The 16452-nt window shown below is 38.7% G+C and overlaps 2 protein-coding genes and 1 long non-coding RNA gene across 6 annotated transcripts in view; 1 reads left to right on the top strand and 2 right to left on the bottom strand.

Annotated features, from left to right (window-relative positions):
- LOC136264137 (xaa-Pro dipeptidase-like) overlaps window positions 1-16452 on the top strand; it is a 55524-nt gene that overhangs the window by 742 nt on the left and 38330 nt on the right. For 2 of the 3 annotated variants that reach the window (XM_066058841.1, XM_066058840.1), the window contains one exon: window positions 1175-1518. The exons of the other annotated variant lie outside the window; for it this stretch is intronic. In XM_066058841.1, coding sequence (XP_065914913.1) covers window positions 1175-1297 — 123 coding nt within the window. In that variant the 3' untranslated portion in view covers window positions 1298-1518. Of the gene's footprint in view, window positions 1-1174; window positions 1519-16452 lie in introns of those variants that run through there. 3 annotated transcript variants of the gene reach the window in all.
- On the bottom strand, window positions 2904-13722 carry LOC136264134 (E3 ubiquitin-protein ligase TRIM71-like). Of its 2 annotated transcripts, none has more exons than XM_066058832.1 (2): window positions 13621-13722; window positions 2904-5314 (listed from the first exon to the last, which is right to left on the bottom strand). In XM_066058832.1, the coding sequence occupies exon 2, from the start codon at window positions 5295-5297 to the stop codon at window positions 3081-3083; it is 2217 nt and encodes a 738-aa protein (XP_065914904.1). In that variant the 5' UTR covers window positions 5298-5314; window positions 13621-13722; the 3' UTR covers window positions 2904-3080. The 2 variants fall into 2 exon arrangements, with proteins under 2 accessions (XP_065914904.1, XP_065914903.1); XM_066058831.1 differs by lacking the exon at window positions 13621-13722 and adding an exon at window positions 13457-13570.
- On the bottom strand, window positions 15343-16129 carry LOC136264447 (uncharacterized). The gene is made up of 6 exons (XR_010705115.1): window positions 16010-16129; window positions 15910-15965; window positions 15786-15859; window positions 15671-15738; window positions 15573-15616; window positions 15343-15516 (listed from the first exon to the last, which is right to left on the bottom strand). It is a non-coding gene; the product is annotated as an uncharacterized lncRNA (long non-coding RNA).

Below are 16452 nucleotides of genomic sequence, written 5' to 3'. Positions count from 1 at the left end.
TAAAGTATCTGTTGGCATGTAAACTGACCGACACCTTGATAATCAGGACAGTTTTGGTCAGTCCCAAGGTGACACAGGTTTCACTCTACAAGCTATGGAGCCAAAGGTGTAGGAATGATTTTCAGAGTGGGGGGCCAAGGCTAGCTACAAACTGATCAACAGATACACAGGGTCCCATTGATAAGGTTCCTATAGCCAGTTCATAACGTGCATTTATTTAAAGGTGTTGTGAAATGTGTTATCACTAGCTACACCTACGTATACTGAACAACTATATCTGTTTCACTCCCTAACCTGCTAATGGCTACTATACTCCTCTACACCTGCTTGATGCATGTATATATCTGTAGTGCTAAAAGCCGGAATGGAATGGAACAGAACGGAACCAATTGGGACGTGCGCCTAGTAGAAAAAATCGGATTTTTCACCATTTCCAACTGCCACACAGTGACTAGAATTGTGCTAGAGTTAGTTTCCTTCTACTTACAGTATAGGCATGGTTGGTCACTTTCATTTGCAGTATCCTTATGTTTCTCTTTAGACTACTTGATAAATCAACTTCACAAAGTTTCATACATAACTTCTGGTTTAATCCTCAGTAGTCAGCAACTCCCATACACTCATACACTACAGTGAGACTGCCCTCTTAGATCTGTTACCACCCTCAGTTTGAGTTAAATATTTCCCATAATTCCACAGATGTGGCACTCTTTCCACTGTTTAAACTTCTCACTGGATGGGATCTAGGAAACATTTGAACAACAGATATCACATGCAAGGACTATACAGAAATAAATTACAGGCGATTTTGTGTTTAATGCACTAAAAATGTGTGTGTGTGTGTGTGTGAATGTATGTGTATAGCTTTGGCTGATTGTTTCAACCCGAACTACTTGGCCCCAAAAGTGGGAAGCCAAAACATGCTTTTGAAAGTAGTGTGGGGGCTATGGTACCCTGGTTCTAATGCCCTTGTATGGAACAGATATCTAACTGGTAAGCAGTGTGGTAGAGTAAAAATGGAATGGCCACATGTACAATTGGAACAATGAGATGGATATTGTGGCAACAATCAAATTTTATTTTGCCTAAGCACCAAGTGGTAAAGAAAAATTGTGTATCCACCTGTCCATCGACTATTTTGTGTTTGTCTCATTTGTCCTCTTGTACTACACAGCATGGTCTGAACACAGATAGTGGTCACTTCAGTCATGAAGTTCACTTTGATGGCATCTCCAACAAGTTCCTTGAACTAAGGATAGCAGAATGTTCAGAACTTGTTATCTCAGGTGTTAGCTAATACAGCGAAACATGAACACACTAGTACACATTTCATATCAAGGAAATGTGTAATGTGTATTTTCTGTCGGTTGAACAAAGTGAATTAGACAGAAAATAACCTCCAACTGGAATCGGAAGTTGTCGCACGTGCCGGGCACATGCAGGTAGTAGGGTATTTAAATGTGTAAGGTGCGAATGTATGTCAATTCTACGCTGCGTATTTCAAAGTGTAGGCTACCCCCACCCACCCACCCTTGCAAGTGGTGATGAATGTACTTGTGATTGACATGTTTGTTGGAATCCTTATCAGTTGTAGACCATTATGATTATCAAGGTGTTGAAGTTGTTGACTGGACACATACAGTAGTTTTGTTGTTTTAGAGGGTGGAATTGCACTGGTTTTTTCCTGATTGGCAAAAAAAAAAAAAAAAAGTAAAGGTCATTGGGTTTTTTCCCTTAGGCTCACTTGGGCACAGCGAGTCTAAAAATTTGCACTGTGCAGGCCCCCACCCTCTACTAGGTCATACATTATTATATTTAGACTTTGTTTAGTAGTAGGTATAGTTTCATATATTGTGGTTTGTAAGCTGGTGGTACTTTCTACATGGTATTAAGTAAACTGGTAGCCGTGCTTGGCAGCTACATACCAATATGAATGTATATGGTGCAGGGTGTGTGGGTATGGGTACTAGATGAGGGTGGAGGTTATTATTTTTATTGTTTGTTGGCTGATTATTCACACTTCGGTTAGTTCCTCATATAAAAGTCACTTACTCTAATACAGCAGTCAAGAAAGGCTGATAAAAAACAACCATCTCTAAAACGACATAATAATAGGCTGGAATTTTGAGCTCTGCTCAAAAGCCTAATAGGCTATTTAAAAACATAATTGGCTCAAACCTAGTACAATGGTTTTTATACGATCCAGTAGAGGGCCTCTTTAGCTACCCTTGAATACATGATGAAGTCATTAAATCTTACCGGCCAATCCATATGGGTAAAGGACTTAGCTAGTAGTGCCATTTTTTAAAAGGTCAAGGTGCTCGAATAGAGCAGCCATGTATATATTGTACATTAATAAAAAAAAGTTTCTACAGGTGTATATGGGTGTGTTATAAGTTCTATTTTGGTGTTTCTAGGTGATGTGTATTATCAAGGAGAGTTTGTTTCAACATCTGTGCTATCCTTTAGTGGTTGTCAATGTTTCCTACTCTTGTATATGTGGCAGGTGTGTTGCTATAACACTCTGACTGTACTGTTAACAGAAAGTTCTGGAACTTTGGTGGGGTAAGGGATAAGCTAGAAGGTGTGGAAGTTAATTATATGTGATGGATTTCTTCAGGTACATAAAGATGATGTGATCACAGCTACTGGTTGTGACCTACTAACAGATGTCTGACATACTGTGGAGGAGATTGAGGCCTGGATGAAGAAAGGAGTGAAAGTGGTCACTTGACTACAAAAATTAGACTATTGTGTCTTTATACAGAGGCAATGATCAAATGTTTACTGTCAGACAACTAGCTACACATTGCAACTAACTCTTTTGTTCCCTTTACAGTATTTGCACACTCTTATATGATGAAGTTTGACAACTTACTATTAGTAAATACCATTTGTGCAAATTCTCTATAACTGTTACTATTAGTGACTACATTACTTAATGACGTGATATGTACATGTAAAATAAACAACGTGTTTGTAAAACAACAAACTACATGTATGTATAGTATATTCTACTACAAAAAGACTGCTATAGCAAAAAGAAAATGTTATAAACATCTGTACTGAATAAGTTGTTGTTAATAATCAGAGAAAATCTGGATCTTCCTTTTGTTTTGGTCACAGACATAAACACTACCATTAGGACTACAGGCTATTCCACAAGGACACGAATAGCCTATTCTACAACTGCATGAAAACTGACCAGCACTAGAGCCACTGGATCCAAAGCAGTGTATGAAGACACCATCTTTGTCAAAGATTGATACACCATGCTTATTATCAGCTACAAATATAAAGCCATACAAATCAATAGCCAGACTAATTGGACAGCTCAGTTGACCCCTATCACTACCTTGTGTACCAATCTTGTTCACATAGTTACCATCAAGAGTAAAGATGGAGATGCAGTGATGATTATAGTTAGCAACAAGTACCTGATTGTTATTGGTGACTGCTACATCATAGGGCCTACTCAAATGATCTGACCCAAAAGTGTTACTAAACTGACCATCACACTGGAACACTGAGATGCGGTTATTACTATCATCAGCAACAAATACTCTATCATTATATACTGTGATACCTACTGGATGGGATAGTTGACCATCACCTGATCCTTTATTGCCGAACTGTAGTAAATAGCTACCATTGATGTCAAACTTTTGTACCCTGTCGTTATTACTATCAACCACATACAAGTGGTTATTGGCATCAAATGCTAATCCATGAGGATCACGAAACTGGCCATTTCCATTTCCATTAGATCCAAATGTCCTATTTAGTTTGTCTTGGCTATCAAATATACACACACAATGGTTAGAGCAATCTACTACTGCCCACACACCATCCTTGCCAAATGCAATACCCAATGGCTGGCCCATCTTTCTATCATCATTCACAATCTTGCTAGGTTTATCTAGTGTAGTGTGATGAAGTATCTGAACATTGAGGGGACATGTGTTAATACTCTCCCCATTAATAGTTACTGTGACCTCCACCTCTCCAGGTTGGGTGGGTACAAAGGAGGCCGTATAGCTGCCATCATGGTTGTCTTTAACTTCAGCTGTAATGACATCTCCTGTACTTGACTTTGCTTCAGTAGTAATTTTGCTATGGCATGGATAATGATTGTCATCTTTGGTTATAACAGTGAACTTCACCTCCTTACCAACCTGTCCATAGGCTGGAAAATGTGCAACTGAAGTGTTAAATGGGCCATAAGACAGATTACCAAAGAATGGAAAAGATTGTTCATATTCTCTGCTAAATTTTATGTTGGCTAATTCTACTGGTTCAGTCTTCAGCTTTGTGTAGCTTTCTCCTAATCTCTTCACATCTCGAGTAACTTGTTTTTTCATGTACAATGCTTCTCGGTTATCTGACTCACTCTTCACTACCTCATTTAGTTTTTTTACATGTTCAAGTTGTTCTCGTACATGTTGAAGCTGCTGTTGCTGTACAAAAACTGCTTCTTTTTTACGTGTCAATATTTCAGATATTTTTTTCTTAAAATCTTTTCTTTGCTGCTTTAACTTCTGCTCTAATTGGTCAAAGTAAGTGTCAATATCTTGTTCAACTTCAGTAGCCTGTGATTCAATCTTCTTACCGGTGGACAAGATTTCCTCCTCACTTGCAGTTAATTTATCGATCATATCATCCACTGGCTTAACAACTTCATCCATTTTGTCTAAATGTTGTTTTGCCATCTTCTTCACAGAACCATGTTCATGTCCTGCATGTTCATTTGTAGTACAATAGTGACATATCAACTGGTCACATGTTTTACAGTAGAAGTTTAATTTCTTTTCGTGATCATCACACCGTACTATTTTTGTTGACTGGTTTAGCAATTTGATGTCCATCTTCTCAGACCGTATCTCATCAAGCTGTATCACACTGTGACCTTGCTTGTCACTGCTGTACTTGTGAGACTCATTACATTCTTTACACATCAGTGTAGCACAGTCACTACAAAATGATGTTACTGGGTTCTTCCTAATACAAGCAGTGCATATTATTTCTTCATTTTGCTTTATCTTCTGCTTGATTGTCATCTCATCAGCAAGACGAGTGAGGAAAAGATGATTGGGTAGCTGCTTCATTCCATCGGAAGGAATTTGAGTTGTCTGTTTACATACTGTGCAAATCAAGTCAGATCCTTCCTGCAACTTCACAAGGCATTCTTCACAGTATGAGTGGAGACAAGGAAGAGATTTTGGTTTCTTGTACAGTTGATGACAAATGGGGCAACTGAGGTAAGCGGGAATAATCACTTGATCAGCACTAGCATCCATTGTGTGTTTGAAACGCTCTGAAAATGTCACAATGAATTATATAAATACATAATTATTTTGAAATCCCTTAATACTGCTTAGTAGTGGTTTGAAATAATAACTAAAAACATGATATTTTAATGCAATGATATTAATGTGTCACGAACAGTTTAGAAACAGTCCTGGGACTTTTCAACAGGATGTTATCAACATCAAGTTATATAAGGGTGTCCCCTAATATAATATAGCATATCTTAAATGTATACACACACACCCATCTGAGTGACATTCACCTTCTTAATTAAGGTCAAGCAACTTGTTTATTATTGTCACCAGCATCATTGCCTCAAATTTTAATATTACTGTTCTTAGTCAGGTACTTGTATATTTTTGATTCAACACGACTATTGTGTTATACCAAAGTTGGTTCTCTAAGGCAGGAAAATATGTATTTAGCTAAATTCCAAAGTAAATATATTCCAAACTAATATTCTAACCTCAATTCCCAATTTTTATGGCGATAGAAATAGTCTTTGACCTTCTGTTTACATAATGTTCATGGGCTAGTATTAGTGTTAAATTAAATCACAGCCTGCAATCAAACATGAGCAGTACTGCAGTAGTACTGCTTAAGCAGGGATCGCCCCAAAAGTGACATGTCCCACCTAAATATCACTGGGTCTGTGAAAAGGGGTCTTATAGCCTTTCCAAATTTCCATGTTTGACAAGTTATAACTCATCATGTGTTTAACCCATTGTCATCCAGTAATAGTGCTTTGTTAGGAGTGTAAAGTGACCAAATTTCAGGCTGGTACCATACTCACAAGTCAAGTTATGGATTGCCAAGTACATGCAATTGAAAAGGCTATAAGACCCTTTTTGCAGATCCGGTCACAATTCTGCATCATCCTAGAGGCATGTTGTGACGAAAATTATAGTATTAGTCCATTTACATCAAATACAGCATTAAAAAACAGAAAACACTTACGGATATACGTACAATTTTTAAAACATCACTAAAACTAGAATTTTTGTCTGTCAGCCTGCCTGCCTGCTCACAGTCATAAGGCTGGAGGCCACACTAAGCAGGGCACAACCACTATATTACAACACAACAACAAGCTCACCAGTGGCTTGTGCTTTTTGGGGTGTACCCTTGTGTCTTGTCTTTCCATTATCACAATCAGGCTGGTTGTTGTCTTCTTCATGCAATAAAGCCATATCAAGGCATTAATTTTCTGTATCAACACTTCTTCGACTTGGCAGCATATTTAGATGCCACAAAAATAATTATTTAAAGACTTAGTACGCACTTAAAATAAACCTCTAATTAACAAAGTCCATACACAACTGGGTATGGAGAGCAAGGCAATTTTTGTTCCGTGTTTGTATATCAAAAGAGACTTATGCTCAGTAGATATCTGCAACTTCACAATTGGATTGAGACTAGGGAATAACAGTGATTGAGAATGGAGACCACCGCTCTTAACAATCTATTTATGTGATCATGATGACCACACATCCTTATTATTTGGTCCAGCTGTGTTTATAATGCTATCATCATAATGCTAGCACAATGAAATAGTGACATGCCCCCTGGCTAGTGCAAGACTGGCTTGAGATACACTAATACAGCAGTCACCCTAATAGAACAGTTACACTTGTATATAGCTGTGTGCTACAACAAAAACCAAACAAAATTGATTTTGAAATGAAGTAGGGATCTGTGCAATAAAAAGTAGTGAAACAAGGATGAATGATGGTATTACAGCATAGCTCTGTGGGAAAATTAATACTTTGGCATTAAACAAAATAATTGTCATAACATGCTAATGTATGGAGACTGCTGTAATACCATCATTCATCTCTTGTTTCACTACTTTATTGCTTGGATCCCTACTTCATTTTTAAATTAATTATTTTTAAATATGTACATATGCAATTAATTTGGACCAGTAAACTCTCAAAAGGACAGACTAACCACTCAAGGTGGCAGATTTTTTGAAACCAAGTGTGCACTCATCCAGTTCACAGGCTTCACTGTACATGAAAAAGCTCATTGGGCACTTACAAGCTTTTGCTTTTGAAGGTCATGGTTTCGTCTTGTATCAGAAGATTTATGACAATAAAAAAGATTTCCAAGTAAGGCCACTGACTGTCAATTTTAAGTTTTAAATCCCCTGCCCACCTGCCTGCTATGTCTCACCGCCTAAATTGGTCATTGTTATGAGTTTTCACTTTATTTCATCATCTCAGTATTTACTGATTGGTCAGATGTATGTACAATCGTAAGCCACCATCACAACCATTTCTTGGCTGCCACCTTGGATTTCACACATTTTCACCATGGCTTTTTGGAGGCCACACCCTTTTTTACAGCTTGGCTGTTTTGGTATAGATTAATATCTTAATAAACAGTGAGTTGGTATTGTCAATATTGTGATATCCTTTTTCATGATAATTGAAGTAACTAAATTAAAGAGCAGATACAAGGGTGAAAGGGTTCCATGGTGGAAGAGCCTCAATAATTCAAGATACTCTAATAGAGCAGTCACACTATTCTTCAGAGGAGCAGTGTAGCAAGTTATGTATGTAGTTATAAATAAAGAGATATAGTTGGTGGCGGGCAGCTATTGTCATCAGGTAGTTACCTTTGTGTTCTTCGACTTACAGCTAGGTCATGGCATCACCAGGCTAGACTGAAGTTGCAATTCCTGAGTGGAACCCCCTCCCCCCAGTTTAGAAAGTCTGGATCCACCCCTGAGATACGTCCAGACAATATCATTACCAATATCGTTTTGCCAGGTGGTTTACTTGCCATCTACCTAATACCTATATGGAAAGAGATTCTCGTATGGACAATTCCAGCTGTTGGTAGCCAGCACTTGTATTTCACACATCCTACAGTGGTATTTTTATACCTACCTTTTTGTTACATTTACCACATATTAGTTACTGTATTGCGTTCTGTTGGTGCCAAAGAATGATGAAAATGAAGAGTTGGCTCTTGAATCTGGAGATGAAAATCATACAGTACAATAGTACTGTATAGTGGGTACCACAAAGGAATAGGTGTGGCCCACGAAATAATATCACCCATAAACCAGCCTCAATTTTCCCAGACGACGATGAGGCAGTACTGGTTAGGTAAAACTAAGCCCAAACAAGCTTTCAGATCGACCCGAAACACTTTCAATAAGTTGCTACGGAATTAAAAAAAACTATTTAGCAGAATTTTCTACTGACTGACTGAGTAAGAAACTGATTGATGCCTTCAGACAAGTGTAACTTGATAATGGCTAAGGCTACGGGCTTGTTTTTTTGCACTGCTCGACATTACTTTGGCCTGACAGGTGCCTTTTGGCATACCGCAGTACATACAATGCATCCTTCATGGACTTACCAGTGTCCTCCTTTGTGTCCCATTCATCTTAGCTGACTACGAAAAATGTTGATTTGGCGGTAGCATGTGATGGCTTCCCTTCGAAACGGAAATTGTCCGTATTTTTCATAGTAGCTACTCTGATTACAGAGGTGCTTTTCGAGCAGTTCTTGATTCGTACTGCTGTGTAACGGGTTGAACATAGCCGACAATGAAGTGTAATGGATACTTCACTTTTCAGACAATAATTGGGGTGCGCGGCACCATTATGCGTGGGTTCACCAACTCATAAAATTATTTTTTTAAAAGTTAACAAACAAGCACACAGAAAATTTGGAATTTTCAACTAGAGTAGGGACCATAGCACATCGATAAAAAGTACTGAAACAAGTTGGAGTAGTCCATGATATTAAATCACAGTAAAACAATAAGAAGTGTTACATTCCTACTGTGCTCAATATAATGGAAATGCACAGTAGGGATATAACACTTTTTATTGTTTTACTGTGATTTAATATCATGCACTACTCCAACTTGTTTCAGTACTTTTTATCGATGTGCTATGGTCCCTACTCTAGTTGAAAATTCCAAATTTTTCTGTGTACTTGTAGTAGTGAAGGAACTTCAACATCCACTGTAGGTGAAAGCAGGCACTAAATCAAAAGCTTGGCAGTATTTGGCACAGAGATTGAGGAGATACAATATCCTGTGTGTTATCTTGTGACTCTGCAAAGACTAAACACTCATGTACAGGTAATTTGTATACCCACTTAAAAGTGAATCACTCCACTTACAAAAGATAGGATTTTGCGGTACTATTCAACAGTAACATAGTGATGGGGAGAGGCCTAGCTGCATAGCTTGCATCATCATTGTATTTCAGCAGCATCGGTTGGACTGACTTGGTACCGTGGAAGATCTATATACTGTAAACTCCAGTTATTAGGTGCATACAGTTATTAAGTGCACATTGCTTGTTAAGCGCATATGGAATACTTGCGCTAAACACTTCCTGTTAAGCGTATATAGTTGAAATTGCCCCTGCAAGCTAGTACTATCTAGAATGGTAGCAAAATATCAATAGAACAAGTCAGAAGTGTCACAGTACACTTGATACTTCACCAGGCATGTGTCTAGCAGATACCACTGCCTATATTAATGATAGCTGCACCTGACTTCTTGTTTCCTCGACTGAAGTAGGCTATTTGACTGAACACTGGTAACTAAATTGCTAGAAAAACATAGTGGGCATGAGTAATACTCTCCTAGCAGAAACCCGGTACAACCGCTTAGTAAGCGCGCACTTAACAAGCGTAGTGTATTTCTCAAATAATTCATCCGAAAATTGTAAGTGCATATGCGCTTAGATGAATCAGACACTGTCTGTCTGTCTGTCCAGTAAATTAAAATAAATACATCATTTAGCTAATGCAGAAAGTGCAAGACAAAGCCCTGAAGTTACAAGAAGCCATATGAATGAGTATACAGGTACTGCTGTCAATTTTCTTACCCAGATCTTCTGAAAATATTAACTGGTGTACTTTAAGAATAAACTGCACTACAGGATAAACTACATAATCTGTATAGCCAACCATCTAATCAAATATGGAAATCCGGACAAGTCTTTATGGGAGCATGTATAAAATTTTTGTGGTGCCTAATTGTCTTCAGCTGGGTAGTGTAGTAGAGGCCGCACACCATAGGTAACCCATGCTCAATAACATCACTTTTGTTGCTATTAAACTGATTATATCTGGTTCACATGGTACCATAACCCATCTTGCCCCACCACTTGGTGTAGTCTCAACTGATTATTTAAAAACTCCATTTCCCCAATGGTATCCGTCTTAGAGGGTTCTACTGTAATCCAAATTCCGGTCTTCTGCAAGTGCCAGTAATTACGTTTGCATAAGTTACCAATTATGAATGGGATCCACATAATTTGTTGTACTTACTAAGGCAAAATAATTGTGCATTTTTGAATTTGAGTGTAGTGTTAACAATCATATACTGTATCATGAATACTAGTTAATTGTAGCCATACCTAGCTATGACATGTTGGATGTCTGACCAGACTGTAAGCAGTTACACTATTTCAAGTAGCAGCAGCAGCAGTAGCACACACATTATTCAAACACTCATGCTACTGTACACATCACCGGCAAAATTGTGTTGACTTTCATTAAGAAGTTGTACCATATGTGTATGTCTGCATACATTATGTATCATGGACTGCATTATACTAACTATTGAGCACCAGTATATACCTATTATCAAACAAATACCAAACATCACACATGTACCATTCAATAATTGGTACCCCATTCCACTGCAAATCATGTAACACATAAAATTTATGTGCTTGTTTCTTAAACCAAAAACATTTGTATTTCTGGTTTTGTGGTCAATGGGATGAGATCATGGTGATGCCATGCTGTGACACACTAATGGATAGTGATAATTTTATTTATTTATTTAAACTTTATGGTAGAGAACTACCAAGGGTCTACTGACAACTTGTACCAGCAGCCTAACAAGACTTACATACATACATACATACACTGATCAGTTAGCTACAAAGATACATGAATCCTGTGGGATAATCAGTTAGCTACTGGAGGAGTCCATTGGATTGAGTTGTTGAGATTGAGAAAGGACAAAAGTCAAATTTATAACCTGGCCATGAAGCTTCTTTCACACACAGATTTTGTTGCTTCAAATTTTGATGACCTTGCGATCAATATTGTTTTGAATTAATGACCTTTTTTAAAGAAGAAACTCAACAAGCTTGTCAGCTAGAGACATGTTAGGTTTTATTCTAATGTTTTTTGGTAGAGATCTTGCTTTTAGCAACAGTACTGATACATAAATAAATAATAGACTTGACTGCACACACCTTTTCATGCCGTATTTAAACAACACATGTTTCTTTTATATTGTCTTTGCTTTTGTATAAATGTTCTGTGCTTTCACATTGTTATTAGTGGTTGTCCAAGTCATCATAAAACATGCTACCATCACTGATCTTCAAGGCCACGGACAACTCTTACCTACACGACTGTAGTCAGGCTGGCAGGCAGACAGACCAAAACTTGATTTACGGCATTTAAAAAAAAATCCAGCTGCCAAGCCTGCCATTAAGTGTTTTCTTGGTTTTAATGTTGTATTTGATGTTAGATAAACTAATATTGTATTTTGTGTGGGAGAATCAAAGTGCTGTCGCGTACTGTATTTTCCATATAGTGACAATTAGCTACATAACTGTACTATATGAGTCATATATAGTACAGTTATGTGCACTGTATAATTGGGTAAATACAGTACATTTGGTGGAATACAGTACAGCTTTGCAGAACAGCTAGCTATGTAAGGAATGTCATGAGTACAAAACTCCACTCAGACAGCAGGATTGATCATGTGTATGACATTGTAAATCGCTAAACTAGCTAGATTAATATCCTACTAGTTGCATGGTTCTATGAATTACATGGGCACTTATGATAGTCTGATCACCAAAAATTGAAGCGGTTTGGGACAAGCGAGATGAACGCTTTGAGCAAGAAGACCAGGAAGTACAATATAACACTTGAAACCCCACCTATGCTTGTGTGTGCAAAAAATATAGCACTCAGGAGGTGTCTTGAGGCAAATATACCACTTGGCTTTCCTTGTAATGTATTTTCTGTACACACACATGATGGTGCTTTAACTTAAAAGGTGATTTACATCTTGTAAGATATCTCTAGATTGATTATGAAAGGAGGAATTTGTAGTTACATAGTGTAGTTTTGTAGTTTATAATACATAGGTTATAGTTGTAACATACCCATGAGGCTTGTATGTGATTTGTAAACATGACACCCGGGGGCCGCAAGCCTGAAGGTGAAGTTGCTCACAAATCAGATACAAACCAAATGGGTGTGTTATAACTGATATGCAACAGTTTCACAGCTCAGATCAAGCCGCCCAGGCTACATCTGGGCAGTGATTATATAAATGTTAAGGCTGAAATTGATTGTGGAGATTGATTAATACTCATGTGATTAGGATGCACTTTGCCATGAAAACCACTCAGACGGAGAACGTTTTGTCATCCTCACCATCTATGATTTGAAAAACATTGGGCTAAGGTGAGAACTAGTACGATAGCTTATACAGACTTTTTCCACATGTTCTCGAATATGGACATACTCCCATCATGAAGCTATATTGAATATCCATTCTATGAAGTATTCATTCGTAATTTATACTCCATTCTCACGTGGTCCAGTACAAAGGTCACATCACTTTCGCATCCCACACTCGAAACAATTGATTGTGTAGGTTTAAATACAAATTGTAAACCGTATGTAGTAAGGAAGTCGCTAACCAGGAAGTGTTACTTAACAGTTGGCAACATGGAGATTTACCTGATATGTACACCCTTTGCTTTGGGTGAGTGGTGCGCTTGGGCATTGGGTGTACATATCAGGTAAACCCCTCACCGCTGCGTTACAGCTATAACGTAACACTAGCAGCCTTTGATCTGCCCATGCACCATACTACAGTGTAGTTTTACAGCTAAGTATCGTAGTTTTAGATATTTATTGCAATTATACCTCAAATTATGTTGTTCAATTAAAAAAGACGGTGCACACATCATTTTAGGAACAGCACTTATTACCGTACTGCTTGATTCTCTAATACTCATGTGATATAATGCAAAGACTGTCTTTCATTACTGGACCTTCATCCAGCTGTGGAGAAAGATGTTTGACTTGTGTGCGTGTGTGAAAATTATAGTATTAAAAAAACTCACGTGACAAACAATAGCATTGAGACATATTCTGAAAATTAACAGCATTTGGATCAAAATATGAATGCGTAGCCAGACGTGATCCAGCACCTCTTTACATGGGGGCGGGAAAGGTGGTCTGGCTAGGCGAGTCTCTGACTACTACACTGAAACAGCCCCAGTAATACCTGCTGTACAACAGTCCCTGTATATCCGGATATAAAAATAGCTCAGTCGGAAACTTTGCAAAGTCGCCAAAGTCAAACTGGAGATGAGTTCTTCAGTGAAAAATCGCCGCCCAAAATTAACGATTCAAGGAAATCGGATATTGTAACGTAAATTCTCGGTTCCATGATAAGCTTTGGCCGCACGGGCTCGGCGTCCGGCGTTAATAAGAAATCACTGTCATGATGAATACACTGTAGCCACTGCCCTAACAGCTCATCCTATGTTTGTTTTGCAAGATGAAGCACCATGAAACACTCCAAAATGAATCTTAAATCAATTGACAGCAAGCTTTCTGAGCTGTACCATACAGGGGCGTAGCAAAGCAAAAAACTATAGGGGGGCCACTATTGGTAACTAAAGCAATGGCGGGGGAGGGTGTAGCTACTTGTGGGTACATGCACAATGCGCAAAGCGCACTCCTTCTAGGGGGGTCTGGGGGCATGCCCCCCCCCCCCCCCCAAGGGAAATTTTGAAAAATAGGTGCTATGAGGTTGAATCTGGAGGCAATTTTAGCCAATAATCATAACCACAGTTATGCTAGATAAGTAATCTTATAGCAACCTTGTATACCATGTTAATGATGTGATAGGACTGATGACATCACAACATAATTAATAAGGGGCTGTTACTTGAACTAATTTCATGTTGCCGGTTAAATATACCCCCCTGAAGTTATAAATTACTTGTATGCAGGATGAATTAATGAATTAACGTCTTCCCCCTGAGTATTAGCTACTTTCTACGTTAGTTCGCAGATCCGTAGTCTTCTGGGAAGTGGGACTGCTCTGATTCAGCTTCTTCCATCAAAGGTTCGGTATTAGGGCTAGAGCCAGAGCTAGAACAAAGCTACCTCCGCTAGAACCACTCTGCATGGGAACTGCTAGAAACTCCTTCACTAACTGGACTCTTTGAAATAGATCTACTACGACTACGAATTAATTCTGACAGAGTTTTCTGGTAGTGAGACTGAGACATAAGTTAACTCTCTGCAGCTGCACAGTTCTTTAATTATTTTCCAACACGATTTACACGTGAGGTGTACGTAGCTTATTATCACTTTAAGTGCCTCTAATATTATTTCAAATAAACCAGGACCAACATTTTAACCGGTGAGAAAGGAACATAGCTTATCAGCGTCCAAGTAGGCCAATGATCTATAATTATTACTTGTCACATGGTGCATTACTGTAAAAATGATTCCTGCTGCAAACTGGAGGGGCCCTGGCCTGTTCTATCCGAAGTTCTATCTATCCATGGCCACAGACTAGGGGGGCCCTGGCCCCCCCTGTTCCTACGCCCATCATTTTAATCAACAATCATTTTACTCAAGATCAATCAAAGAATGGAATGAACTGCCTGTATTTATTATAGAGATGACAAACTATGATGAGTTTACAACTAACTTCACTGTTAAAACAGTTGGTTGCATATCACACCAAACTGCAGATGATATGCTTCCTCACACCGAGCATTCCATTTGTTGTGTGCATTACTGACCATTCTACCTAGTCTCGCGTGCCAGACGGTTTGTGTGGGGGTTTATTTGCCGCCCCCACACAAACCGTCTGGCACGCGAGACTACATTCTACCCATAGTACGTAATGCACACTGTATTCCCGGTATGATCTACATCCATAATGCATTACTATAGCCATTCTAGCCATGCATTGTATGTAATGCAGACTGTTTTTTTGGTATGATTAACATCCATTTACAATTACAAATACATATTTCAAAATATTGTTAATTATATTTATTGTTCTAGGTTTCGACACTGCATATCTGAACATCTAAGATGAATGACATCCATGGGAACTGCATACGGCTATCACTATCTTCTATTTCTGCAGTTGTTTCTATGGCACTATGGTATGCATTGTGAACAGATGAAGCCAAGAAACAATGTACTTACCATGCATGGTTGAAATCTCTTTCAGAAGCAATGTATAGCTAATTCTGTCAATTAATATAGATTATGAATTTTAATGTAAGAATTGTACGGTATAATACCTGTTGTTATTGAATCAGTTGTGTTTTAATAGCATAAGACTGGTCTTATACATTTACAAATCGGTGTTCTGGGAAGAAAAAATGATTGATAAATCATAGCATTCCATAATCTTACCATGTTTGGTGGTCTGGCCATCCCGACTATATAGCAGTATTTCAATCCATGTCACTAGAACTAATTGCAGTTTGCTAGAAAGGATATGATATGTGACATGATAACGCCTTTGTATTGTCCGTACCTGGTGTCACTTCATCCTGACCTGTCACTTCTGTCAACACTTTTCTGTCAGCATACCTATATAAAAACCAAAAGCCACTGCAAGTAACATAGTTACCAACCTGTTATCAGTGCTAGTATGTAAACCCCGGCCGCCGGAACTGAGAGAATGGCAGTTAATTGAACCGGCCCCCTGGGCCGCCGGCACAGGAGCCTGCGGCCGGAGCGCCTTCGTACAGTTCATGGTCGACTGCAGTATGTAGCTAGTCTGGCGTAGCCGACCCTCGCGCTACGCGCGCGGGTCGGCTACGCCAGACTAGTATGTAGCCGCCTGCTAAAAAGTTTAGTCAAGCAAGAAATTATTATCAGTATAATGAAACAAACCGAATAGTCTGGTATGGTTCAACCCAGTTGCGGCAGAGCCGCTCAGTCCATAGATCTGTAGTATCTATGCTCAGTCCAACACCGGCCTACACCCGCCATGCACCACCAGCTCCGACAACTTTAAGTACAGCCCTACTCAACAACCTCCGTTTGTGAATATTCGACTCAACGTCGTATGTCC

Source organism: Dysidea avara, chromosome 8 (assembly GCF_963678975.1).
Source record: "Dysidea avara chromosome 8, odDysAvar1.4, whole genome shotgun sequence".
Taxonomy (NCBI): Eukaryota; Metazoa; Porifera; class Demospongiae; order Dictyoceratida; family Dysideidae; genus Dysidea; species Dysidea avara.
The sequence above is the reverse complement of the archived record's forward strand: the minus strand, read 5'-3'. Positions and strand labels throughout refer to the sequence as shown.

Bases quoted from the DNA above. Each gene is read 5' to 3' on its own strand.
- LOC136264134 (XM_066058831.1), bottom strand. From the start codon at position 13,481: ATGTCTCAATGCTATTGTTTGTCAC. The intron at 5,315-13,456 runs GTGAGTTTTTTT...TGACATTTTCAG, and splicing joins TCAATGCTATTGTTTGTCAC to AGCGTTTCAAACACACAATG.